The sequence below is a fragment of the Anomalospiza imberbis genome, chromosome 23 (genome assembly GCF_031753505.1).
Source record: "Anomalospiza imberbis isolate Cuckoo-Finch-1a 21T00152 chromosome 23, ASM3175350v1, whole genome shotgun sequence".
NCBI classification, from domain to species: Eukaryota; Metazoa; Chordata; class Aves; order Passeriformes; family Viduidae; genus Anomalospiza; species Anomalospiza imberbis.
This window is the reverse complement of record NC_089703.1, coordinates 1878227-1906169: the sequence shown is the minus strand read 5'-3', so window position 1 is coordinate 1906169 and position 27943 is coordinate 1878227. Positions and strand designations below refer to the sequence as shown.

The window sequence follows — 27943 nt, the reverse complement described above, 5'->3', positions numbered from 1 at the left end:
TTTTTTCCTCCCCTGGGCGGGCTCGGAGCAGCCAGGATGAGCTTTGGTGATTCCCATTCCTTGCCGGTGCCGAGGGAATGGGATTGGACACGGAGCACAACAGAACCTGTTGCTTAGCAGTGGTTTCTGTTGGGAAGGACACCAGGAGGGGAAGGTAAGAGAGGAAATGAGGAGAAAAGGAGGGGTTTTGGGACACAAGTGCTGGGGGGTGGAATCGGAGGCAGCTCCCGACTGGCTGGAGGCATCCAAGACGCCGTAAATCCTCAACCCTATCTGCCTGCTCCCCAGCCCGGGTAATCGCCGGCTCTCGGGGGGAGAAAGGGCACTTTCCCTGCCGGGGGGGGGCGAGGGGAGGGCGGCCCGGCGAGCCCCTCCTGCCCGGAGCGTGGCTTGGGACCGGATCCATCCCTTGTTTCAGGGTCAGGGACGCCTCCAGCCCCCGTCCTGGGGAATTTGGAGCCCGGCTTGGGGATTTATGTCCACTTTTCCCTACTAGGGTGGGGACAGAAAGTCTTTAATTACGCGGGGGATAATTAAAGCTCCGGCGGGGGGGGAATGATCCGGAGTCCCGGGGCCATCCCCGCATCCCGGGGGTGTTAAAGCCGCTTCACCCCTTGGCAACCCCGGCTCGCTCCACCCCGGAGCTTTTCCTGCCGGAGCCAGCTCCCGGGGTTAATGAGCTTAAGGAGCGCGGGGCTGCAGGCCAGGGCCCTCCGGGAGCGCCGTGCCCGCTGCAGAGCGGCTCCGGTCGGGGTAAGGACCTCCCCACCCCCTCCGGGCACGGCCGGCGCCGGGGGCTGGCGTTTGGTTCTGTTTTCCTTCCTTTTCCTCGTTCCGCTCCTGCCGGGAGCCTCGGGGTGGGTTTGTCGGCAGAGCCCGGGAGTGCCGAGGGATTTCGGGGGGAGGATGGGGCCGTGCCGCTGTCGGGACCTCCAGGAAGAGGAGGGTCCCCGCTCCCGCCGTCACACGGGGAGGGGATGCGGATTTCGGGCTAATCCTGACCCCGCATCCGCTTCCCGCGGGCGGGCACCGAACCCGAACCGCCCCAAATCCCGGGAAAAGGGGCTGGGGACGAGGAGGCCGAGGCAAGGGGGTGCCCGGGGCGCGGGAGATGCTGCCGGGGCTGAGGTGGGGCCACCGCCTGCCCCCCGGCGGGGCGAGCGTGGGATGGGGACCGGGAATGGGACCGGGACCGGGAATGGGATCGGGACCGGGACCGGGAATGGGATCAGGACCGGGAATGGGACCGGGAATAGGATCGGGACCGGGAATGGGACCGGGACCGGGACCCGGACCGGGAATGGGACCGGGAATAGGATCGGGACCGGGAATGGGACCGGGACCGGGACCGGGACCCGGACCGGGAATGGGACCGGGACCGGGACCGGGACCCGGACCGGGAATGGGACCGGGAATGGGATCGGGAATGGCGCTGGGGCAGCGGGTTTGGGAGGGCAAAGGGGGTTTGTGGTGGGAGCATCGCGGATCGGGGCGGCTCCGCGATCCCGGCGGAGAATCGGGGGCGGGTCCGTGGCCGCGAATGGAAAAGTGCCGCGGTTTGGGATCTTAAATGAGAATTTACGGCGGTTCGGGGATCACAGCTGTGAATCTGCAGCAGGGTTTGGGATCACGAGCACAAATCTTTAGTGATTTTGTGGTTGCAGCTGTAAATCTCAGCAGTTTTGTTGTTGTAACCGGAAATCTCCAGCAGTTTTGGGATCACAAACATGAATTTACAGTGTTTGGGGTGAACTATGAGTTTGCAACAGTTTGGGGATTGTGACTGGAAATCTGCAGCAAGTTTGGGATCACAAACATGAATTTTTAGTGATTTTGTGGTTGCAACTGGAAATCTGCAGCATGTTTTGGGATTGTAACTGGAAATCTGCAGCTGTTATGGGATCACAGTCATGAATTTACAGCAGTTTTGGGATCAAAATGCAAATTTGTGGCAGTTTTGTGACTGCAGCTGTAAATCTGCAGCGGTTTTGTGATCACAAACACAGATTTGCAGCAGTTTGGGGATCATGGCTACAAATCTGCAGCAGTTTTGCTCTTGCAGCTATAAACCTGCCGTGATTTTATGATCCCAAACACACATTTACAGAGGTTTTATGTTGCAGCTGCAAAATGAAGTGGGTTTGGATCACAGCCGTTGATCTGCAGCTCTTTGTGATCCCAAACTCCAGATTTTGGCCATTTGTGGTTGCAGCTAAACATCCCTGGTGGTTTTGTGATTGTGAGCGTGGATCTGAACGTCCTTGCAGTCACAACGGCAAACTTCTCATGGGTTTCTGACCACAACTGTGCATTTCCAGCAGCTCTTCCCTCACAAAGGCATTCCTTGGAATGTCTGAGTGTGGGAGGTGGCATTTCCAGCTGGGCCAGGGGGCAGAACGCTCCTGGGCTGGAGGAGACTCAGATTGAGGGGTGGTGGGATTTAGGTGGAAATTCCCCTGTTTGCGCCTGATTATTAAAATCAAAGCCAATATCAGGGAAGGATCCCAAGGCAGGTTGTTGTTCCTATCCCTGAGGATCATTTATCCAAATGCTGCACCTGGGGAGGGCTCGGCCCCTTCCCAAGGGGAACAGAGCAGCTCGTGCTGGCAAAGCATGCCCTGGCTGTGTCCTGGGCTGGATCCCAGATCCCAGATCCTATCCCGCCTCTTTCCATCCCATCCCGCAGGGGCCATGGCCTCGCTGCTGTCCCTGCAGGAGGAGAACAGGATCCTGCAGCAGGAGCTGTCCCGCGTCGAGGACCTGCTGGCCCAGAGCCGGGCCGAGCGCGATGAGCTGGCCATCAAGTACAACGCCCTCAGTGAGCGGGTGAGCCCCCCCAAATCCCCCTTTTTAACCCCAAAATCCAGAGTTGTTCATCAAGTACAACACCCTCAGCCAGCCCTCCCAAATCCCCCTTTTTAACCCCAAAATCCAGAGTTGTTCATCAAGTACAACGCCCTCAGCCAGCCCTCCCAAATCCCCCTTTTTAACCCCAAAATCCAGAGCTGGCCATCAAGTACAACGCCCTCAGTGAGCGGGTGAGCCCCCCCAAATCCCCCTTTTTAACCCCAAAATCCAGAGCTGTTCATCAAGTACCACACCCTCAGCCAGCTCTCCCAAATCCCCCTTTTTAACCCCAAAATCCAGAGTTGTTCATCAAGTACCACACCCTCAGCCAGCCCTCCCAAATCCCCCTTTTTAACCCCAAAATCCAGAGTTGTTCATCAAGTACAACGCCCTCAGCCAGCCCTCCCAAATCCCCCTTTTTAACCCCAAAATCCAGAGTTGTTCATCAAGTACAACGCCCTCAGCCAGCCCTCCCAAATCCCCCTTTTTAACCCCAAAATCCAGAGCTGGCCATCAAGTACAACACCCTCAGTGAGCGGGTGAGCCCCTCCAAATCCCCCTTTTTAACCCCAAAATCCAGAGTTGTTCATCAAGTACAACACCCCCAGCCAGCTCTCCCAAATCCCCCTTTTTAACCCCAAAATCCAGAGTTGTTCATCAAGTACAACACCCCCAGCCAGCTCTCCCAAATCCCCCTTTTTAACCCCAAAATCCAGAGCTGTTCATCAAGTACAACACCCCCAGCCAGCTCTCCCAAATCCCCCTTTTTAACCCCAAAATCCAGAGTTGTTCATCAAGTACAACACCCCCAGCCAGCTCTCCCAAATTCCCTTTTCAGCCTCAAATTCCAGGTGGTGCCAGCTCCAGCCCCAGCATTCCCCATGTGGGGAAGGAGAACTGTGGTGTCCCCGTGGTGGGAATTGTCCAGACCAGTCCTGGCTTGCCAGGGCTTGTCCATCCCTGTTGTATTTGTCCCACTGGATTTTGGGAAGGAACTCCCCCTCCCTGTGGGAATCCTTCAGTTTTTCAGCACTTTGCCCTGGCAACCCGGAATTCCAAAGGGCTTTGGCCCTCCCAGTGCTGAGTGTGCCCCAGACTGGTGGGATACTGGAAGAATCCCTTGGTTTGTGTCTCATTATTTTAAAAAACAGCAAATATCGGGAAAATATCCCCAGGCAAGTTTCCACTCCTGTGCCCAAGGATCTTTTATCCATCAGCCACTCCATGCAAACTGGGAGGAGGCTTTGCTGAACCCACAGACTGGAGGTTGAGTTATCCTTAAAAGCACCCCCGAAATTTCCCATTCATCCCCTCCCTGTGCATGGAGCAATGAGGGAAGGTGGGAGTCGGGGCCTTTGGCTGGCTGGGATTTGCTGTGGAACCCTCGGAAGCGAGGCTGGGGGATGCTCAGGGGTGTGGGGGTGCCATCCTGGGTTCCCCCCAATCCCAGCTGGAGCAGAGCCTGCGGCTGGAGCCGGAGGAAGCAGCCGAGAGCCGGAGCCTGGCCCAGCACAACATCGAGCTCCGGAGGCTGCTGGAGGAGGAGCAGGCTGCCTACAAGAGGAAGCTCCAGGCCTACCAGGAGGGCCAGCAGCGCCAGGCCCAGCTGGTGCAGAAGCTCCAAGCCAAGGTAAATCCTTTTGGAAGGGGGCACAGGGATAATTTGGGGTCCCCCCACATCGCTGTCACCCCCTGTCCCTCCCCCAGGTGTTGCAGTACAAGAAGAAATGTGGGGAAGTGGAGCAGCAGCTGCTGGAGAAGGCAACGGAGCTGGAGCAGGAGAGGCTGACGGTGAGGGAGGCTTTGGGGGTGCCCTGCCCCAAATCCCAAATCGGGGTTATGGCCAGCGGGGGGGTGTTCCCACAGATCCAGCTGGATGCCAGCAGCTCCCAGCCCGATGAGGAGAGCAGCAATGAGCTGGAGAACGCCCTGATCCGGCTGGAGGAGGAGCAGCAGAGGTGAGCAGGACCCGGGGGGATGTGAGGATTCCCGGGGGATGCTGGCCCCGGTGATCCCCCGGGATCCCAGGAGCAGCAGAGGTGGGTGGAATCCCCAGGGGGATGTGAGGATTCCCGGGGGATTCTGACCCCAGTGATCCCCTGGGATCCCAGGAGCAGCAGAGGTGGGTGGAATCCCTAGGGGGATGTGAGGATTCCCGGGGGATGCTGACCCCGGTGATCCCCCGGGATCCCAGGAGCAGCAGAGGTGGGTGGAATGCCGAGGGTGATGTGAGGATTCCTGGGGGATTCTGACTCCGGTGATCCCCTGGGATCCCAGGAGCAGCAGAGATGGGTGGGAATGTCGGCATTCCTGGGGGATTCTGACCCCGGTGATCCCCCGGGATGCCAGGAGCAGCAGAGGTGGGTGGGAATGTCAGCATTCCTGGGGGATTCTGACCCCGGTGATCCCCCGGGATCCCAGGAGCAGCAGAGGTGGGTGGGAATGTCATCATTCCTGGGGGATTCTGACCCCGGTGATCACCCGGGATCCCAGGAGCAGCAGAGGTGGGTGGGAATGTCATCATTCTCGGGACCCCGGTGATCCTTCGGGATCCCAGGAGCAGCAGAGGTGGGTGGGAATGTCGGCATTCCCGGGGGATTCTGACCCTGGTGATCCCCCGGGATCCCAGGAGCAGCAGAGGTGGGTGGGAATGTCATCATTCCTGGGGGATTCTGACCCCGGTGATCCCCCGGGATCCCAGGAGCAGCAGAGGTGGGTGGGAATGTCATCATTCTCGGGACCCCGGTGATCCTTCGGGATCCCAGGAGCAGCAGAGGTGGGTGGGAATGTCAGCATCCCCGGGACCCCGATGATCCTTTGGGATCCCAGGAGCAGCAGAGGTGGGTGGGAATGTCGGCATTCCCGGGAGATTCTGACCCCGGTGATCCCCCGGGATCCCAGGAGCAGCAGAGGTGGGTGGGAATGTCATCATTCCTGGGGGATTCTGACCCCGGTGATCATCCGGGATCCCAGGAGCAGCAGAGGTGGGTGGGAATGTCATCATTCCTGGGGGATTCTGACCCCGATGATCCCCCGGGATGCCAGGAGCAGCAGCCTGGTGCAGGTGAACTCCATGCTGCGGGAGCAGCTGGAACAGGCCAACGTGGCCAACGCGGCGCTGAGCGAGGACATCCGGAAGCTCACGGCGGACTGGGCGCGGGCCCGGGACGAGCTGGAGCAGCGGGAGGCAGAGTGGAGGCGGGAGGAGGAGGTGGGGGACACCCGGGCGGGGACAGGGGACACCAGGGAGCAGCAGCGGGGAGAGGGGTGGGAGCCAGGGGGATGTGGGATCATGGAGAGGGATGTGGGGTCGTGGGGCATGCTGCAAAGAGAGAATTTGGGGAGTGTGGGGGTGTGGCATGTGATGGGAAGAGGATGCGGGGCAGAGGGATGTGGGGTCACTGAGGAGGGATGTGGGGCCATGGGTGATGTCCTGTGGGGAAGGATTTGGGGTGGGAAATGGAGACGAGGCCGGTGGATGCAGGGATGTGTCAGGGACAATGCGGGGGATGTGGGGCTGTGGGGGATGTTCCATGGGGAAGGATTTGGGGTGGGAAATGGAGACGAGGCAGGTGGATGCAGGGATGTGTCAGGGACAATGCGGGGGATGTGGGGCCATGGGTGATGTCCTGTGGGGAAGGATTTGGGGTGGGAAATGGAGACGAGGCAGGTGGATGCAGGGATGTGTCAGGGACAATGCGGGGGATGTAGGGCTGTGGGGGATGTTCCATGGGGAAGGATTTGGGGATGTGACATGGATGGGAAAGGGAGATAAGGCAGGGGGATGCAGGGATGTGTCAGGGACAATTACAGAGGACCCCTGGGAGGGATGTGGGGCCATGGGGGATGTTGCATGGAGAGGAATTTGGGGTTTTGGGGGATGTGATGGGAAGGGAATGTGAGGCAGGGACGTGTCACCCCCAACCCCTCTCTGTGCCCACTAGAATTGGGGTGGGGCTGTGGAGGACTGTGGGGGCGATTGTGTGGTCAGGAGGGATATTTGGGAATTTGTGGACCCCAAAAAGTGGATCCTTGATCCCGCTCCATCCCCCCCCAGTCCTTCAACACCTACTTCAGCAACGAGCACAGCCGGCTCCTGACCCTCTGGCGGCAGCTGGTGGCCTTCAGGCGCCACTTTGGGGAGATGAAGGCCACCACTGAGAGGTCAGCGGGGCGCAGGGCGGGATCCCTCCCTCCGGGGATCCCTGGGGATCCCACCCTGCGCCTCCCGCCCGCGCAGGGACCTGTCGGAGCTGGGCCACGAGGTGTCCCGGACGGGCCGTGCTGCCCACGCCGCCTGCCTGCACCTGGCCGCCAACCTGCGGCTGGCCGAGAGCCAGGCCGGCGCGGCCCGCGAGCGGCAGGAGCTGCGCCTGGAGCAGCTGCAGGAGCAGCTGGCAGCGCGGGCACGGGATGCAGAGCTGGAAAAAGCCACCCTGGCAGCCAGGTACAGGGGACTGGCGGGCACCGCGGTGGGCGAGGGGAGGAGTGGAAGTGCAGGGGATGTGGCACAGGATGGGGAGGGAGTGAGACAGAGGGATGGGGTGCAGGACTGCCAGGGGGGATGCAGCACTGCCAGGGGAGATGCAGGACTGCCAGAGGGGATGCAGGACTGCCAGGAGTGATGCAGCACTGCCAGGGGAGATGCAGGACTGCCAGAGGGGATGCAGCACTGCCAGAGGGGATGCAGGACTGCCAGGGGGGATGCAGCACTGCCAGGGGAGATGCAGCACTGCCAGAGGGGATGCAGGAGTGCCAGGGGGGATGCAGGACGGCCAGGGGGGATGCAGGACTGACAGGAGGGATGCAGGACTGCCAGAGGGGATGCAGGACTGGAAGGAGGGATACAGGACTGCCAGAGGGGATGCAGGACTGCCAGGGGGGATGCAGGACTGCCAGAGGGGATGCAGCACTGCCAGAGGGGATGCAGGACTGCCAGGGGGGATGCAGCACTGCCAGGGGAGATGCAGGACTGCCAGAAGGGATGCAGGACTGCCAGGGGGGATGCAGCACTGCCAGGGGGGATGCAGGACTGCCAGGAGGGATGCAGGACTGGAAGGAGGGGTGCAGGAGTGCCAGGGGGGTGCAGGAGTGCCAATGGGGGTGCAGGAGTACCAGGAGGGATGCAGGAGTGCCAGGGGGGGTGCAGGAGTGCCAGGAGGGGTGCAGGAGTGCCAGGGGGGGTGCAGGAGTGCCAGGAGGGGTGCAGGAGTGCCAATGGGGGTGCAGGAGTACCAGGAGGGGTGCAGGAGTGCCAGGATGGGGAGGATGCACCCCCATGGGGCCATGGGGGATGTTTCATGGGGAAGGTTTTGTGGCTGTGGCGCAGATGGGAAGGGATGTGAGGCAGCAGGAGGCATCCATGTTAGATGTTGAATGCTGGATGCTGGGTCTTGGATGCTGGGTGCTGGGTGCTGGATATTGGGTGCTGGATTTTGGATGCTGTATTTTCGATGTTGGATGCTGGATGTTGGGTGTTGGATGCTGGATGCTGGATTTTGGATGTTGGGTGCTGGGTGTTGGATGTTGGGTGCTGGGTGTTGGATGTTGGGTGCTGGGTGTTGGATGTTGGGTGCTGGATTTTGGATGTTGGGTGCTGGGTGTTGATGCTGGGTGCTGGATGTTGGATTTTGGATGCTGGATGCTGGATTTTGGATGCTGGATGTTGGGTGTTGGATGCTGGATGTTGGATGCCGGCCGTGTCCCGGGCAGGCTGGAGGAGCTGACGGCGGCCCTGGAGCGATGTCGGAGCGAGGACGAGGAGAAGGAGCGGGCGGTGGAAGCGCTGACCCTGCAGCTGCGGGAGCTGGTGGGTGCAGGGTGTGGGGGGTTTGGGGATGCAGGTCCGTCATTCCCGGCCTGATCCCGTCCCGGGGCTCGCAGGAGGCCACGCGCGCCCGGGAGCCGACGCCGGAGCAGGTGCAGGCTCTGCGCTCCGAGCTGGAGCTGCTGCGCCGGACGCTGCACGAGATCACCCAGGTGCTGGGACACCCCAGGGCCCCCCACACCAAAAGGGGCCTCTCCCTGCCTCAGTGTCCCCTGCCTTCCTCAGTGTCCCCTTCCTTGATTCATTTTTGCATTTCCTGATTCAGTTTCCCTTCTCCCTGATTCAGTTTTCCCCTCCCTGCCTCAGTTTCCCTTTTCCCTTACTCAGTTTCCACCTTGACTTGATTTCCCATTTCCCACCTCAGTTTCCCCTTCCCTGGACTTCATTTCCCCTTTCTCACCTTGGTTCCCCCCTTCACTGACTTAATTCTCTTCCCTGCCTCACTTTCTCCTGGATTTTCCTGGGAACAGGCTGTGCTGGCGGATGACCCTGAGGCCCCTGCCCCCACTGTGTCCCCCCCGTGTCCTCCTGTGTCTCCTCCGTGTCCCGCCGTGTCCCCTCTCCGCAGCCTCTCTGCCAGCGCCGCCGCTGCCGCCGTCCACGCGGCCCTGAGCCGGCGCCAGCTCCAGCTGCAGGTGAGCTGGGAGGAGGAGGAGGGTGGGGATGGGGATGGGGATGGGGATGGGATCTGATGAAGGCTGACCCCCAGGAGGCCCGGAGCCAGGTGGAGGCGGGCCGGGAGGTGGCCGGGAGCCTGCGGCGGGAGCTGGGAATGCTGGAGCAGCGGCTGGAGCAGCTGGGAGCCGAGGCCGGGAGCTGCCGGCGGGCGCAGGAGGAGGCCCAGCGTGAGGAGCTGCGGCTGCGGGCCCAGGCCGAGGGGCTGCGCAGGTACCGGTACCGCTCCAGCTGTCTGTCCCTGTGCGTCCGTGTGTCCCTGCGTCCATGTGCCCATGTGTCCATGTTCCCGTGTCTGTGGGCCCACGCCCATGTCCATGTGTCTGTCTGTGTTCCTGTGCCCGTGCCTGCGTGTCCATGTGCCCATGTCTGTGTGCCCATGCTCGTGCCTGTGTGTCCATGCACCCACACCCGTGTCTGTATGTCCATGTGTCCGTGTGCCCGTGTGCCTGTGTGTCCATGTGTCCATGTGTCTGTGTGCCCGTGTGTCCGTGTGCCCATGTGTCCCTGTCCATGTGTCCCTGTCCATGTGTCCATGTCCGTGTGCCCATGTGTCCCTGTCCATGTGTCCCTGTCCATGTGTCCATGTCCGTGTGCCCATGTGTCCCTGTCCATGTGTCCATGTCCGTATGTCTGTGTGCCCATGTGTCCCTGTCCATGTGTCCATGTCCGTATGTCTGTGTGCCCATGTGTCCCTGTCCATGTGTCTGTGTGCCCGTGTGTCCGTGTGCCCATGTGTCCCTGTCCATGTGTCCATGTCCGTGTGCCCGTGTGCCCATGTGTCCCTGTCCATGTGTCCATGTCCGTGTGCCCATGTGTCCCTGTCCATGTGTCCATGTCCGTGTGCCCGTGTGCCCATGTGTCCCTGTCCATGTGTCCATGTCCGTATGTCTGTGTGCCCATGTGTCCCTGTCCATGTGTCCCTGTCCATGTGTCCCTGTCCATGCGTCCATGTCCGTGTGCCCATGTGTCCATGTCCGCAGGGAGCTGTGCCGTGCGGAGGCAGCGTTGGCGGAGGAGCAGCAGCGGGTGGGGGCCCTGCAGCAGGAGCGGGAGCAGCTGCGGCACCGCAGCGAGGGGCTGCAGGACTCCCGGGACCAGGCTGCCCGTGACGCCCAGGCTGCCCACCAGCAGCTGGAGCACAGGTGGGCACGGGGCACGGCTGGGCACAGGGCATGGGTGGGCAGGGGGCACGGATGGGCGTGGGGAGCACAGGTGGGTGTGAGGGGCACAGGTGGGCACAGGAGTGTGCAGGTGGGCTCAGGGTCAGGGTGGTTACAGGGTGTGCGGGGGGTCCAAGAGGGTTCAGACGAGCACAGGTGGGTCTGGGGGCACAGGTGGGTGCACGTGGGCGCAGATGGGTGCACAGGTGGGCACAGGCGGGCTGTGCTGTCCCCGCACAGCCAGCAGCAGGTGCAGGAGCTGGAGGCGCAGCGGGCGCGGGCGCAGCGGGAGCTGCTGGAGGCGCGGGAGGAGCTGAGCCGGGCGCTGCTGGAGGCGGAGCTGGCCCGGGGCGAGCAGGAGGCGCTGGCAGAGGCCCTGGGCAAGGTGGGCACCCGGACCCGCCCCACAGCGGGGCCGGGCACGGATACAGGTGCATCCCCGTGGGTACAGGTGCACCCCCGTGCCCTCCCCCGGGAGTGCCAGCCCTGCTGTGGATGCAGCCCCGTGCCCCAGCTGCCCCCATGGCCCGGTTCCACAGGTGCTCCCACATACCCCAGGTGTCCCCAAGTGCCCCCCATGCTCCAGGTACTCCCCAAGCCCCAGCCGCCCCCTGTGCCCCCCATGCCCCTGTTGCCCCGTGCCAGCCGGTGTCCCCAAGCCTCAGGTGAGCCCCAGGTGCCCCCCATGCCCCAGGTACTCCCCGAGCCCCAGGTGCCCCTCGTGTCCCCGTCCCGCCGTGCCCGCAGTGCCAGCCGGTGCCGCTCGCAGGCGCAGGGCAGCTGCGGGGAGCTGGCGGAGGCCCGGCGGGCGGCGGAGGCGGAGGAGTCGCGGCTGCGGGACGCACTGGCCAAGACCAGCGAGCTGGCGGCCGGGCTGGCCCGGGACAAGGCGGAGCTGGGCCGGCGGCTGGAGCGGCTGGAGCAGGAGCGGGAGCAGGGCCGGCTGCGCAGCCGGGAGCTGTGCCGGGAGCTGGCGCTGCTGCGGGCGCGCCTGGAGAGCGGCCCCCGCCCCGGCAGCGAGCGGCGGAGCCTGGAGCGGCCACGGGGGGATCCCCGGGACGACGGGCGGGGGCTGCGGGAGGAGCTGCGGGAGCTGCGCGGGCTCCACGAGCGGCTGCGCCACAGCCTGGGCCAGGTGGGCACCACGGGGGCAACTGGGAGGGGTGGGGAGGGTGTCAAGTGTACCTGAGGTGTTGGGGAGAGAGCCTGGGGCCACTGGGAGGGTGTCAGGGGTACACGGGACAGTGCCAGGGACAACTGGGAGTGGTGGGGAGAGTGTCTGGGGTAACTGGGAGGGGTGGGCAGGTGCCAAGGGTAACTGAGGGGTCGGGAGGGGGCATGCGGTAACTGATGGTCAGTGGGGTGTAACTGGTGTCCCTGGGCTGTCACTGGTGTCCCCGGGCTGTCCCTGGTGCCCCCGGTGTGCCACAGGCGGTGCAGGAGCAGAGCGCGGCGGGCGAGGCGCTGGCACGGGCGCGGGCGGAGCAGGAGCGGCTCCGGGCGGAGCAGGAGCGGCTGGGCCAGACCCAGGCGGCGCTGGCCCAGGACGGGGCCGGACTGGCCGTGCAGCTCGCGGCTGCCCAGCGTCAGCAGCGGCACCGCGACCGCGAGGCCGCCGGCCTCAGGTGGGTGCTGGGGCGGGGGTGTGCCGGGCTCAGGTGGGTGCTGAGGTGGGTCCAGCCCCGTGCCCAACCCCGTGCCCGGCGTCCCGCAGGTCAGAGAAGGAGGGACTGGAGAGCAGCGTGTTCCAGCTGCAGCAGGAGCTGGCCCAGCTCCAGGCCCGCAATCAGCAGCTGGAGGCCCAAGGCCGGACACTGGCCCAGGCCAAGGAAGCGCTGGAAGGTGAGGGTCCCAGCCACCTGTGTGTCCCATCAGCCCGGCCATGCCCAGCTCCCACCTATCCATCCTCATCTTCATCCTCATCCTCAACCCATCCGTGCCCAGCTCCCACCTATCCATCCCCATCTTCATTCTCATCCTCAACCTGTCCATCCTCATCTTCATCCTCATCCTTAACCCGTCCATCCCCATCTTTATCCTCAACTCATCCATCCCCATCTTCATCCTCATCCTCAACCTGTCCATCCTCATCTTCATCCTCATCCTCAACCCGTCCATCCCCATCTTTATCCTCAACTCATCCATCCCCATCTTCATCTCATCCTCATCCCATCCATCCCCATCTTCATCCTCATCCCATCCATCATCCCCATCCTCATCCCTGTCCATCTCCATCCTCATCCTCATCCTCATCCTCAGCTCCATCCCCCATTGACAGGGGGTGTCTCCATGACTTGGGGTGTCCCCACAGATGACAGGGTGTCCCCATGACTGGGGGTGTCCCCAGTGACTGGTGTCTCCCCATTAGCTTTGGGGTGTCCCATGACTGAGGGCTGTCCCCAAGGCTGGGGGTGTCCCCATGCCTGGGGGTGTCCCCCTGACTGGGGTGTCCCCGTGTCCCCCAGTGGAGCTGGGCGTGGCGCAGCGGGAGCGGGCGCAGGAGCTGCGGGAGCGGCGCCAGGCGGTGGCGGTGGCCGAGGCGGCCGCGGTGACAGCGGCCCTGCAGAGCGCCCGCGACGCCCACCGGGAGCAGCTGGAGCACCTCCAGCACGAGAAGGTGCGCCCGGGACCGGGGGCACGAGTGTGGTGGAGGTTTTTAGGGTGTCATGGTGATTTTGGGTGTTTTAAGGATGATTGTTGAGGCATGATGTTGATTTTTGGGTTGAAATGTTGGGTTTTGGGGCTCAGTGGTGATTTTTGGGGTGACATGTAGATTTTTGGGGTGAAGAGCTGGTTTTTGATGCACATGCTGATTGTTGAGGGCATGGTGGTGATTTTTGGGGTGCAACCTTAATTTCTGACATTCCCACTGATTGCTGGGACACAATACTTGGGGTGCAGGATTGTTTGGGTTCGCTGATGATTTTTGGGGTTCACTGGTAATTTTGGGGCTGGCAGGAGGAGCTGGAGGCCGAGCGGGGCCGGATGGTGCAGGAGCACGAGGAGCTGGTGGCCGAGCTGGCGGCAGCACGGCAGCAGCGCCAGAGCGAGAAGCAACAGGTGGTGTCCCCGATGTCCCCCTGTCCCTGTGCCAGCCCCGATACCCCCCTGTCCCCATCCCTGTGCCACCCCTCTGTCCCCCAGCCCTGTGCCACCCCTCTGTCCCCCAGCCCTGTGCCACCCCCCTGTCCCCCATCCCTGTGCCACCCCTCTGTCCCCCATCCCTGTGCCACCCCCCTGTCCCCATCCCTGTGCCACCCCCCTGTCCCCCAGCCCTGTGCCACCCCCCTGTCCCCCAGCCCTGTGCCACACCCCTGTCCCCCAGCCCTGTGCCACCCCCCTGTCCCCATCCCTGTGCCACCCCTCTGTCCCCATCCCTGTGCCACCTCCCTGTCCCCCATCCCTGTGCCACCCCTCTGTCCCCCATCCCTGTGCCACCCCCCTGTCCCCATCCCTGTGCCACCTCCCTGTCCCCCATCCCTGTGCCACCCCTCTGTCCCCCATCCCTGTGCCACCCCCCTGTCCCCCAGCCCTGTGCCACCCCCCTGTCCCCCAGCCCTGTGCCACCCCCCTGTCCCCATCCCTGTGCCACCCCCCTGTCCCCCAGCCCTGTGCCACCCCCTGTCCCCCATCCCTGTGCCACCCCTCTGTCCCCCATCCCTGTGCCACCCCTCTGTCCCCCATCCCTGTGCCACCCCCCTGTCTCCCAGCCCTGTGCCACCCCTCTGTCCCCCAGGCTCTGGCGCTGCAGGAGGAGGAGCGGGTGGCCCTGGCAGGGACACTGGCAGGGCTCCAGCGGAGCCTGGACGAGGCCACGGCTGAGCTGGAGCAGCGGCGGCGAGAGGTCACAGGCCACCAGGAGAAGGAGCAGGTGGGTTTGGGGGGCTCCCAGAAACCCCCCCAGGGTGGCACAGAGTCCCACAGAGCCCCCACTTCCAGCCCCTGTGCCCAGGTGTCTCCCCTCATTGCAAACCTCATTGCCAAAGTGTCCCCTCCTACTGCAGCCACCCGTGCTTGGGTGTCCCCCTGTCACCCCCCAGTTCCTGGGCATCCCCCACTGCAGCCCCTCCTGTCTGAATATCCCCTGTGCCCCCCCGCCATTGCAGATCCCCATTCCTGGGTACCCCCCCTTGCACCCCCTTGCTTGAGCCTCACCCCCACCATTGCAAGACCCCCCCCAGTGTCCCCTTTTCTTGCAGCCCCCCAACTTCACCCCCCATCTCCTGCAGCAACGGGGCTCAGCTGTGGTACCTGAGCCCCCTCACCCCATCCCTGCACCATCCCTCCTGCCCCCCTCTTTCCGGGACCTCATCCCCAGTGTCCCCCTCTCTCTGGGACCCCATCCCCACTGTACCCTCTCTCCGGGACCCCTCCCCGTGGTGCCGCCCCCCGAGGGGAGGGAGGGGGGTCTCAGGGCGCCGTGCCCCCGCAGGCCTTGGCCGCGGAGCTGCGCTCGCTGCGGGCGCGGGCGGAGGAGGCGGCGCTGAGCCACGAGCGGGAGGCGAGGACGCTCCGGGACCAAGCGACAGCGGCGGCCAAGCAGCGGGACGGCGCCCTGCGGGAGGTGAGCCGCCCCCCAGAAACCCCTTCCCGCCCCCCTGAAATCCCCAGATCCCTGGAGTTCCCCCTCCGGGCAGGCGGAGGAGGCGCGGGCGCAGCTGCGGGCGGGGGCCGAGGCGCGGGCGGCGGCGCGGCAGGAGCTGCTGGAGGCGCAGCGAGAGGCCCGGGACAGCCGCGAGGGCCGCGACACCGAGCGGCGGCGGGCGCAGGAGGCGAGCCGGGCCCTGGGCGATGCGGCCCGGGAGAAGGAGGCGCTGCAGCGCTCCAACGAGGAGCTGCGGGCGGCCCTGCGGCGCGCCGAGGGAGAGCGCATCAGGTCGGGAACGCGGGATGTCCTCACTGGGAGGTGCAGGGCGCGGCTGCCGCGCCTTGGAGGGGATGCTCGGGGTTGGGGGGATGCTCAGGGTAAGGGAATGTCCAAGCTGGGAGATGCAGGAGTTGGAGTGATGGGTGGGACAAGGGGCTGCCCGAACTGGGAGGTGCAGGAGTTGGGAAATGCTCAAATGATGGAAGGACAGGCTGGGAGATGCAGGAGTTGGGAGATGCTCGGGATTCGGGAAAGCAGAAGTTGGGGATTACAGGGGTGATCCCCCCACCCTGGAGGGTGATGCCTGGGCTGGGGGTGGTGTTGGGACACAGGGATGCTCAGGTTGGGATGGGGCGATGCTCCAGGTCAGGAGGACGCTCAGGACAAGGTGATGGGAGTTTGGGGCTGGGGGGACACCCGGGATGGGCACGGCTGGGGCCGGGGGCTTGCTGCCCCCCTGGGCGCTGCCAGCCCCCGCTGCCCGCAGCCTGAAGCGCTCCGGGGAGGACAAGGAGCAGCGGCTGGCGCTGCTGGAGGCGGCGCGGGCGGCGGCCGAGCGGGAGGTGTCGGAGCTGCGGGCGGCGCTGCGGGGGCTGGAGCGCGCCCGCCTGGAGAGCCGCAGGGAGCTGCAGGAGCTGCGCCGCCAGGTCAGGGACAGCCGGGACGGGGAGACAGCGGGGTGGCACGGAGCCTCCCCGGCCGTCGGGCTGTCCCCGAACCGCTGGTCCCTTCGCGGGCAGGTGAAGGAGCTGGACAGCGAGAACAGCCGGCGGGGCCGGGAGCTGGGGGAGCTGCAGGCACGGGTGGCCCTGGAGGAGCAGCGGGAGCAGCGGAGCCGCCGCGAGGCCTCCGGCCTCAGGCAGAAGGTGGTGGAGAGCGAGGCCAGCACCGAGGCTGCCAGGAAGGAGGTGAGGGTGTCCCCAAAGGTCCCCAAGACCCCCTGTGAGTGTGCCACATCCTGAAGTGTCCCTGGCCCCCCATAGCTGGCTATCCTGTGGGTCTGGAGGTGTCCCTGTCCCCTCAGGTCGTAGCTTGCTTGTCCCAAATCGTCGCCATCACCGTGGTATCCTGTGTCCCAATGGGTGTTGCCATTGCTCCATCCCCTGCATCCCTGGAGTTCCCTGTGACCCCACTGCTCCACCCTCCAGATCCCTGGAGTTCCCTGTGAGCCCACTGCTCCATCCCCTGCATCCCTGGGGTTCCCTGTGACCCCACTGCTCCATCCCCTGCATCCCTGAGTGTTCCTATTGCTCCATCCCCTGCATCCCTGGGGTTCCCTGTGACCCCATTGCTCCATCCCCTGCATCCCTGAGTGTTCCTATTGCTCCATCCCCTGCATCCCTGAGTGTTCCTATTGCTCCATCCCCTGCATCCCTAGGGTTCCCTGTGACCCCACTGCTCCATCCCCCAGATCCCTGGGGTTCCCTGTGACCCCACTGCTCCATCCCCTGCATCCCTGGGTGTTCACATTGCCCCACTGCTCCATCCCCTGCCTCCATGGGGTCCCCCATCACCCCATTGCTCCATCCCCCGTTCCCCATCGCTCCCACCTGCCATTCCCATCTCCCGTTCCTGGCCCTCCCGCAGCTGCAGCAGCTGCAGCAGCGCCTGGCGGCGGCGGAGCAGGAGTTCGGGCGGCGGGAGCAGGAGCTGTCCCGCAGCCTGGAGGAGGCGCGGGGCAATGAGAAGAAGCTGCTGGCGGACGCGCGGAACCTGCAGCTCAAGGTGGAGGCGGCGCGGGCCGAGGTGGCCGAGCTGGGGCTGCGGCTGAGCGCGGCGCAGGGCCGGGCGCAGGGGCTGGAGGCCGAGCTGGCCCGCGGCGAGGAGCAGCGCAGGGCCACCGAGTCCCGCCTGGGCGGCCTCCAGGCCACCCTGCGCCGCACCGTGGCCGTGGCCAGGGCCAAGGGTGAGCGGCCCTGGGGGCATCGGCGGGGGCTGAGGGGAAGGGAGGTGTCAGCCCTTGATCCAGCCCTGGGCATCTCCAATGCACCAGTGCTCCGGCCCCTGCATCCCGGGGGTCTCCCAAACCCCATTATTCCATCCCTTGCATCCCTCGATTCTCCCAAACCCTGTTATTCCATCCCCTGCATCCCGGGGGTCTCCCAAACCCCATTATTCCATCCCCTGCATCCTGGGGGTCTCCCAAACCCCGTTATTCCATCCCCTGCATTTCAGGGATCTCCCAAACCCCGTTATTCCATCCCCTGCATCCCAGGGATCTCACAACCCCCATTATTCCATCCCCTGCATCCCAGGGATCTCCCAAACCCCGTTATTCCATCCCCTGCATCTCTGGAGTCTCCCAAACCCCGTTATTCCATCCCCTGCATCTCTGGAGTCTCCCAAACCCCGTTATTCCATCCCCTGCATCCCAGGGATCTCCCAAACCCCGTTATTCCATCCCCTGCATCCCAGGGATCTCCTAAACCCCGTTATTCCATCCCCTGCATCTCTGGAGTCTCCCAAACCCCTTTTTTCCATCCCCTGCAGCCCAGGGATCTCCCAAACCCCGTTATTCCATCCCCTGCATTTCAGGGATCTCCCAAACCCCGTTATTCCATCCCCTGCACCCCTGGGATTCCTTTCACTCCTCCCTGCATCCCCACATTTTTCCACCCCCTGCCTCCCCCGCCGCTCCGTGCCCTCCCCCCGGGCTGGTGTCCCCATGCCACCCCGCCTGTCCCCCCCAGGCGGGGGCCCGGAGGGGCCGGGCAGCCCCGGTTCGTTCCCGGATCCCGACGCCGATCCCGAGACGCTGCGGGCGGCGCTGCGGGAATTCCTGCGGGAGCTGCAGGACGCGCAGCGGGAGCGGGTGCGTGCCCCTGTCCCTCCCGTCCCCGTTATCCCCAGAGGGCCCTTCCCGGCCCGTTCCCAGCCCTGTTCCCGGCAGGAGGAGCTCCGGGGGCAGCTGGGCAGCCTGGGCCGGCGCCTGGCGGAGGCGGAGGCGGAGCGGGACAGCGCCGGCGCCCGCGCGCAGCGGCTCCAGAAACTGCTGGACGAGAGCGAGCAAGGTGATGGGGCTTTTCGGGAACTGCGGGATTCGGGGTGGTCTGGCGGCTGCTGGAGCCGCCACAGCGAGTGGGAGCTCGGAGGGAAACTGAGGCACAGGGAGGGGGGGCGGTGCTGCCCAGAGCAGGGGATGCTCCCCGGGATTTCCTCCAAAATCCCGGTGGGAAACCTGATAAATCCCAGTAAACCCCAGTAAAATCCTTCTGTACCCCCTTGAAACACCAGTACAAGTGGTAAAAGCTTCCATATATCCTTCTAACCCCCACACATCCCAGTAAAACTGGTATAACCCTCATGGATGCCCATAAATCTCACTGGAACTGGCAAACTCCCCCATGGATCCCATGTAAATACCAGTTAAACTGGTAAACTCCACAAAACCCAGTAAAACTGGTAAAACCCCCTGTGCAAACTCCATAAATCCCAATAAATTGGGGCAGAACCTCTCTGCACCCCACATAAATCCCAGTAAAACTGGTAAATCCCTATGTAGTTCCTGCAAACCCTAATAAAACACCGGAAAAAGCCCTGTGCAAACTGCAGAAATCCCAATAAAATTAAATTAAAGACCCAAAACATTAAAAAATAGTAATAAAAAAATAACCCATTAAAAAATTCCCCATAAACTGCTGTAAAACCAATGAACTCCCTGTGCAGCCTCCATAAATCCCAACAAAGGGGTAAAACCCCCGTGCATCCCTCTTAAAACCCAGTAAACCCAGTAACCCCTCCCAGTCTGTCCCCCAAAACTCCAATAAAACCCCAATAAAACTGGCAAAACCTCCCACGACCACCCCAGGAAAACTGGGAAATGCCCTGAGCAAATGCCATAAATCCCAATAAAGTGGGTAAACTCCCCCTGAATCTCCCAGAAACCCCAGTAAAACTGGGATCCTCCCTGGATCCCCTGTAATTCCCAGTAAAACTGGGAACTCCCCTGTGCAAACTCCATAAATCCCAATAAAATGGGTAAAACCCCTCTGCATCCCCATAAACCCCAGCAGAACTGGGAAACTCCCCAGTGGATCCTCTGGAAACCCAGGGGAAGTGGTCAAGTCCCTGTGCATCCCCCTTAAACCCCAGTAACCCCCCTGCCGCCCCAGTAAACCCCAGCCAAATCTTGCAGCACCCCTTTAAACCCCAGTAAACCCCCCTAAACCCCAGTAAAGACCCATCAATCCCAGTAACCCCCCTGATCCCTCATTAACCCAAATAAACCACTCTGCACCCCCAAAAACCCCAGTAAACCCCCTTAAATCCCAGTAACCCCCACCATACCCTGTAAATCCTTCTGGAATTCCCATACACCCCAATAAAACCCCCATGGATCCCCCATAAACCCCAGTAAGCCCCAGTGACCCCCCAACATCCCCCACGAACTCTGATAAACCCCTGTGCACTTCCCATAAAGCCAATAAACCCCCATAAACCCCAGGAAAACCCCATTGCAACACCATAATCCGCAGTAATACCCCACAAACCCCAGTAACACCCCCTCCCATCCCCATAAACCCCAATAAAACCCCCCTGCACCCCCACAAACCCCTCTGCACCTCACAAACCCCAGTGAAACCCCTCTGTACCCCACAAACCCCAGTAAAACCACTCTGCACCCCCACAAACTCCAGTAAAAACCCTGTAAAACCCCAGTAAAACCCCAGTAAAACCCCACAAACCCCAGTAAAACCACCTTGCACCCCCACGAACCCCAGTAAAACCCCAGTGAAACCCCTCTGTACCCCACAAACCCCAGTAAAACCCCAGTGAAACCCCTCTGCACCCCACAAACCCCAGTAAAACCCCTCTGCACCCCCACAAACCCCAGTAAAACCCCCTTGCACCCCCACAAACTCCAGTAAAAACCCCGTAAAACCCCAGTAAAACCCCTCTGCACCCCCACAAACCCCAGTGAAACCCATATGCGCCCCACAAACGCCAGTGAAACCCCTCTGCACCCCACAAACCCCAGTAAAACCCCAGTGAACCCCCACAAACCCCCACAAACCCCAATTAAACCTTAGTAAAACTGCCTTGCACCCCCACAAACCCCAGTAAAACCACTCTGCAGCCCCACAAACTCCAGTAAAACCCCAGTAAAACCCCTCTGCACCCCACAAACCCCAGTAAAACCCCAGTAAAACCCCTCTACACCCCACAAACCCCAGTAAAACCCCTCTGCACCCCACAAACCCCAGTAAAACCCCAGTAAAACCCCTCTACACCCCACAAACCCCAGTAAAACCCGTCTGCACCCCCACAAACCCCAATTAAACCTTACTAAAACTGCCTTGCACCCCCGCAAACCCCAGTAAAACCACTCTGCACCCCCACAAACTCCAGTAAAACCTCCTTGCACCCCATGAAACCCCAGTAAAACCCCAGTAAAACCCCTCTGCACCCCCACAAACTCCAGTAAAACCTCCTTGCACCCCATGAAACCCCAGTAAAACCCCAGTAAAACCCCTCTGCACCCCACAAACGCCAGTAAAACCTCCTTGCACCCCCATGAACCCCAGTAAAACCCCAGTAAAACCCCTCTGCACCCCACAAACTCCAGTAAAAACCCTGTAAAACCCCAGTAAAACGCCTCTGTACCCCCACAAACCCCAGTAAAAACCCCGTAAAACCCCAGTAAAACCCCTCTGCACCCCCATGAACCCCAGTAACACCCCAGTAAAACCCCCTTGCACCCCCACAAACCCCAGTGAAACCCCTCTGCACTCCCACAAACCCCAGTGAAACCCCTCTGCACCCCCACAAACCCCAGTAAAACCCCTCTGCACCCCCACAAACCACAGTAAAACCCCAGTAAAACCCCTCTGCACCCCCACAAACCCCAGTAAAAACCCCGTAAAACCCCAGTGAAACCCCTCTGCACTCCCACAAACCCCAGTGAAACCCCAGTAAAACCCCTCTGCACCCCACAAACCCCAGTAAAACCCCAGTAAAACCCCAGTGAAACCCCTCTGCACCCCACAAACCCCAGTAAAACCCCTCTACACCCCCACAAACCCCAGTGAAACCCCTCTGCACCCCACAAACCCCAATAAAACCCCTCTGCACCCCCACGAACCCCGCAGGGCGGCGGGAGCTGAGCGGGGCCCGCGCCTCGCTGCTGCTGCAGGACGAGAGCCTGCGGCGCTCGCAGCGGGAATGCCGCGGGCTGCGGCAGCGCCTGAGCGCCCTGGAGAGGGAGCGGCGGGCGGGACAGGTGGGAACGGGCCCGGGGAACGGGGACAGGGGGCAACGGGGACGGGGACAGGGGGGAACGGGCCCGGGGGACGGGGACAGGGGGGAACGGGCCCGGGGAACGGGGACAGGGGGCAACGGGGACGGGGACAGGGGGCAACGGGGACGGGGACAGGGGGGAACGGGCCCGGGGAACGGGGACAGGGGGCAACGGGGACGGGGACAGGGGGGAACGGAGCCCGGGGAACGGGGGGAACGGGGCCCGGGGAACGGGGACAGGGGGCAACGGGGACGGGGACAGGGGGGAACGGGGACGGGGAACGGGGACAGGGGGCAACGGGGACGGGGACAGGGGGGAACGGGGACGGGGAACGGGGACAGGGGGCAACGGGAACGGGGGCAGGGGGGAACGGGCCCGGGGGACGGGGACAGGGGGCAACGGGGACGGGGACAGGGGGGAACGGGGACAGGGGGGAACGGGGACGGGGAACGGGGACAGGGGGCAACGGGGACGGGGACAGGGGGGAACGGGGACGGGGACAGGGGGGAACGGGGACGGGGACAGGTGGGAACGGGCCCGGGGAACGGGGACAGGGGGCAACGGGGACGGGGACAGGGGGGAATGGAGGGGCCGGGGGGAATGGGAGGTATGGGGGGAACGGGAGGGGCAGGGGGCAACGGGGCCAGGGGGGAACCGGAGGGCGTCAAGAGGGAATGCCAGGCAGCCCCATGGGGTGGGAATGCTGAGCGGTCCAGGTGGGAATACCGAGCAGTCCAGGAGGGAATGTGGGATAGTCCAGGAGGGAATGCCGGGCAGTCCAGGAGGGAATGTGGGATAGTCCAGGAGGGAATGCCAGGCAGTTCAGGTGGGAATGTGGGATAGTCCAGGAGGGAATGCCGGGCAGTCCAGGAGGGAATGCCGGGCAGCCCCGTGGGGAGTGTCAGGCCGCCCGGGTGGGAGCGTGGGGCAGTCCAGGTGGGCACTGCGGTGTGCCTGGCACAGCCGCGCTCCACGCCCGCATCCCGGCGGCTCCAGGAGAAGCTGGGCGAGCTGGAGGAGGCCCGGCAGAGGCTGGAGGTGTGCGAGAGCCGGAGCGCCCGGCTGGAGCTGCAGCGGCGGGCGCTGGAGGCGGAGCTGGGCCGGGCCCGGCGGGCGCTGGCCGAGCGGGACGCGGAGGCGCGGGAGGCGCGGGAGCGAGCGGAGCAGCTCCGCACGCAGGTACCGGCACCGCTCCGGCCGAATTCCAGGGGCTGAACTGGCTTTCCATGGATCCAGCCCCACAGGTCCGCCCTGAGCGCCCTCCCAGCGCCTCCTGAAGCGCTTCCCAGTCCCACAGCTCCCACTGAACCCACTCCCAGTTCCCACAGTCCCACAGCTCCCACTGAACCCACTCCAGTTCCCACAGTCCCACAGCTCCCACTGAACCCACTCCAGTTCCCACAGCTCCCACTGAACCCACTCCCAGTTCCCCTGAACACCTTGTGTTTTCCACAGTTCCTCCCGAAAGCCTTCCCAGTTCCCCCTAAACCCACTCTCAGTTTCCCCGAGTTCCCCCTGGATCCCATCCCAGTTGTCCCCAGTTGTTCCCTCAAAACGCCTCTCAGTCCCTCATCTCTCCCTGAATCCCTTCCCAATTCCTCTGAGTTCCCCCTGAGCCCTTCCCAGTCCCCCCAGTTCCCCCTGAGCCCCATCCCAGTCCTCCCAGTTCCCCCTGAACCCCAGCCCAGTTCCCCCTGAGCCCCATCCCAGTCCCCCCAGTTCCTCCTGAGCCCCATCCCAGTCCCCCCAGTTCCCCCTGAGCCCCATCCCAGTCCCCCCAGTTCCCCCTGAGCCCTTCCCAGTCCCCCCAGTTGCCCACTCTCCGTAACCGTTCTGGGCACAGCTGGCTCAGGCCGAGTCCCGCTCGGGGCCGCTCCCGGTGCCGCCGGGGAGCGGCTCCAAGGGGGAGGCTCCGGGCGGGTCTCTGCTCCACGAGCGGCTCCTGCAGCTCCAGAACGCGCTGGCCGCCGGCGAGACGGACCGGAGGCTGCTCCAGGTGGGACCGGAACCCCTCCCAGTGCCCCGGTTCCTTCTGAACCCCCTCCCAGTGCCCCCCAGCTCCTCCCGAGCCCCTTCCCAGTTCCCTCATTCTCTGAACCCCCTCCCAATCCTCCAAGTTCTCCCTAAACCCTCTCCCACCTCCCCCAGTTCCCTCTGAACCACTCCCAGTCCCCCCAGTTCCCACTGGAACTCCTCTTTCTTCCCCCTGAACCCCCTCCGAGCTCCCCCAGCTACCCCTGAAGCCATTCCCAGCTCCCCCAGTTCCCCTGAATCCTGTCCCAGTTCTGCCTGGACCCATTCCCAGTTCCCCTGAGCCCCCTGCCAGTCCCTGCTGTCCCGGGGCTGTCCCGGGGCTGTCCCCGGGTGTCCCGGGGCTGTCCCGGGGCTGTCCCCGGGTGTCACGGGGCTGTCCCGGGGCTGTCCCCGGGTGTCACGGGGCTGTCCCGCTGTCCCCCGGTGTCCCAGGAGGGGCTGGAGGAGGCGCGGCGGGCGCTGGCGGAGGCGCGGCGGGAGAAGGGAATGCTGCGGGAGCAGCTGCGGGAGCAGCGGGAGCTGGGAATGCTGCGGGAGCCGGGATTCCTGTGGGAACCGGGAATACCGCGGAAGCCGGGAATGCCGTCGGAACAGGGAATGCCGCCGGAGCCCCTCCAGGCCCGACAGCAGGAGGTGAGTGGGGCCACACCCCAAAATCGCTGACCCTTTACCCCAGACAGGACCCTGTGGATCCCCCATTGAGCCCCGCACCGTTATGGGCTAATTAATTACCTCATTATCATCTAATATCAATATAATCATCTAATTATCTGATGCTATGTTAGATAATGTATATATTGCTATAGATATAAAAATATATATGTAAAGGTATATATTTTACTGTAATGTATTTTTGGGTTTATCTGTATCTTTCTAGCTGTTATACATACTTTAATAAATATTTATCTGTGTGTCTGGGCAGGAGCTGGACCCTCCCAGCCGGGCTGGATCCACGCGGCTCCTGGCAGGGCCGGATCTCCCGGCGGGGCCGGATCCCCCCGCGGGGCCGGATCCCCCTGCGGGCTCGGCCGAGCGGGAGCTGGAGGAGGCTCGGAAGCGCATCCAGGTGCTGCGGGTGGGTCCCTGCACCGGGGCTGTTCCCGATCCATGGGATGGGGCTGTTCCCGATCCATGGGATGGGGCTGATCCCAATCCATGGGATGGGGCTAATCCCGATCCATGGGATGGGGCTGATCCATGGGATGGGGCTGATCCCGATCCATGGGATGGGGCTGATCCATGGGATGGGGCTGATCCCGATCCATGGGATGGGGCTGTTCCCGATCCATGGGATGGGGCTGATCCCAATCCATGGGATGGGGCTAATCCCGATCCATGGGATGGGGCTGATCCATGGGATGGGGCTGATCCCGATCCATGGGATGGGGCTGTTCCCGATCCATGGGATGGGGCTGATCCCGATCCATGGGATGGGGCTGATCCCGATCCATGGGATGGGGCTGTTCCCGATCCATGGGATGGGGCTGTTCCTGATCCATGGGATGGGGCTGATCCCAATCCATGGGATGGGGCTAATCCCGATCCATGGGATGGGGCTGATCCATGGGATGGGGCTGATCCCGATCCATGGGATGGGGCTGTTCCCGATCCATGGGATGGGGCTGATCCATGGGATGGGGCTGATCCCGATCCATGGGATGGGGCTGTTCCCGATCCATGGGATGGGGCTGTTCCTGATCCATGGGATGGGGCTAATCCCGATCCATGGGATGGGGCCATTCCTGACCCATGGGATGGGGCTGATCCATGGGATGGGGCCCATCCCGATCCATGGGATGGGGCCAATCCTGACCCATGGGATGGGGCTAATCCTGGTCCATTGGATGGGGCCAATCCCGATCCATGGGATGGGGCCATTCCTGACCCATGGGATGGGGCTAATCCTGGTCCATTGGATGGGGCCAATCCCGATCCATGGGATGGGGCTGATCCCAATCCATGGGATGGGGCTGATCCCAATCCATGAGATGGGGCTGATCCATGGGATGGGGCCATTCCTGACCCATGGGATGGGGCCAATCCTGACCCATCGGATAGGGTCAATCCCAGTTCATGGGATGGGGCTGATCCATGGGATGGGGCTGATCCCAATCCATGGGATGGGGCTGATTCATGGGATAGGGCCATTCCCGATCCACGGGATGGGGCTGATCCTTTGGGAGCTCATCCTGAGGGGAATGGTCCCAGTGCTGGTACTGGGGTGGGGCTGGGTTCATCCCAATGGAATGGTCCCGGTACTGGGAAGGGGCCGGGCTCGTTCCAGGGGCAGGGAGGCTGGCGCTGGCTCACACCAGGGAGGTGTTGGCGCCGGCTCCGGGCTGTTTTGGGGTGCCTGCCGCAGGCAGTGCCCAGTCCGGGGTGCCGGGCACCCCCTCCCCGCAGGCGCAGGTGTCGGCGCTGGAGCTCCGGGCCCGGCCGCTCCCCGAGGCGCCCGCGGAGCTGCAGCGGGAGCTGGAGCGGCTCCGGCTCAGCCGCGGCGGCCTGGAGGAGCAGGTGAGGGGACACGGCCGGGGGGACACAGCGCGGGGGACACGGGGACATGGGGACACGGCCAGGGGGGACATGGGGACAGCCCCGGGGAACATGGGGACACGGTCCAGGGGGACATGGGGACAGCCTCGGGGAACATGGGGACACGGTCCAGGGGGACATGGGGACAGCCTCGGGGAACATGGGGACACGGTCCAGGGGGACATGGGGACAGCCTCGGGGAACATGGGGACACGGTCCAGGGGGACATGGGGACAGCCTCGGGGAACATGGGGACACGGTCCAGGGGGACACGGGGACAGCCCAGGGGACACGGGGACAGCCCCGGGGAACATGGGGACACGGTCCAGAGGGACACGGGGACAGTCCAGGGGACACAGCGCTGGGGGACATGGGGACACGGCTGGGGGGGACACGGGGACAGCCCCTGGGGGACACGGCCTGGCTCCACAGCCTCCCATCCCTCCCTCCTGCAGATCGCGCTGCTCAAGGAGCAGGAGCTGCAGCGACATCCCCCCGGAACTTAGGGAATTCCGGGAATTCCGGGACATCCGCAGGGACCGGCACAGCTGCGGGATGGGGGATCCATTCCCGATCCTGAAATCCACAGCAGCTCCGCTCAGGGCTGAAGGGGATCCAGCCCCATCCTTGTGCTCCAAACCCACAGCGATTTTTGTTTTCTCATTCCCTTTTCTCCAGGAAAAAGCTGCTCTTTTCCTACCAGCCGACAAAATTTGTCTATTTTTGATACAATTTGGGACCTCATCGAGGGTTTACCCATTTTCCTGTTGCAGTTTTTAACGGAAAAATGGGGAATATTCCCCCTTTTTTAGCCCCAAAAGACCCAACTGATTATTCCCCTCCAGCCCTGCCCTCACTTCCTCCTAATGTTCCCCCTTTTTCTAACAAAAACCTCCCTGGATTTGTGTTTTTGAAGGATTTTTTTAGGAACTAGCAGGGGTTTTATATGGAATTTATGGGAATGGGGGTTTTTACTGGTGCTCCGGGGCAGCCTGAGGGTGGGAAGGGAGGTAGTGGCTCTGTCCCCCCCCTGCCCCAGTCCCAGCAGGAATAAATGTGGAAAATCCAAACTGGGAGTTCTGAGGGATTTTTTTTTTCTTTTGGGAAGCTGGCACTTTGGGAATGCCCAGATTTGGGCTGGGCTGAATGAGGTCCCTAAATAATAATGAATAATAAGAAAAATGAATAATAAATAGAAATAAACAATAATTAAACCCCCAAAAATAATAATTAACAATAATGAAGAGTAAAGGATAAGGAATTGTAATAAATAGCAAATAATGATGAGGATAAAGCTGCACCCTATAGATGACAGAGAAGCTCTGGGGGGAAATTCACCCTATAGAGAGGAAATTCATCCTACAGAGGGGAAATTCACCCTGTGGAGGGGAAATTCACCCTATAGAGAGGAAATTCATCCTACAAAGGGGAAATTCACCCTGTGGAGGGGAAATTCACCCTATAGAGAGGAAATACACCTTACAGAGAGGAAATTCACCCTATGGAGGGGAAATCCAGCCTATGGAGGAGAAATTTACCCTATAGAGGGGAAATTCACTGTGAGACCCACCACCTTCCTAAAGGGGAACCGGGCAACACCTGACAGCCGGCTCCAGACCCACCCCAAACCCCTTTGTCTGTAAGTGACCCAGACCTTACCCCAAACATTTCCATACTGCACATCTTTCTATAGGAGCTGCCCCAAACTGAGTCCCCACATCCCCAACCACCACCCCAAAATCCACCATTTTACACCCAAA

At 62.7% G+C, this 27943-nt stretch overlaps 1 protein-coding gene across 1 annotated transcript; it reads left to right on the top strand.

Moving 5' to 3' along the window:
- Positions 1-25: 25 nt before the first annotated feature.
- Positions 26-27207, top strand: CROCC (ciliary rootlet coiled-coil, rootletin). Its single transcript, XM_068212775.1, has 34 exons — positions 26-154; positions 2687-2826; positions 4298-4477; positions 4555-4638; positions 4714-4805; positions 5893-6058; positions 6905-7011; positions 7088-7294; positions 8560-8656; positions 8731-8826; positions 9145-9309; positions 9384-9562; positions 10333-10494; positions 10753-10897; positions 11282-11647; positions 11944-12137; positions 12227-12354; positions 12978-13129; positions 13471-13572; positions 14249-14383; positions 14945-15076; positions 15150-15388; positions 15867-16026; positions 16120-16287; positions 16967-17285; positions 18070-18191; positions 18270-18390; positions 21469-21599; positions 22614-22796; positions 23461-23613; positions 24084-24284; positions 24574-24726; positions 26055-26165; positions 26639-27207. Exons 2-34 carry the CDS (start codon positions 2692-2694, stop codon positions 26687-26689), a joined length of 5136 nt encoding a protein of 1711 aa, XP_068068876.1. The 5' UTR covers positions 26-154; positions 2687-2691; the 3' UTR covers positions 26690-27207.
- Positions 27208-27943: the final 736 nt, after the last annotated feature.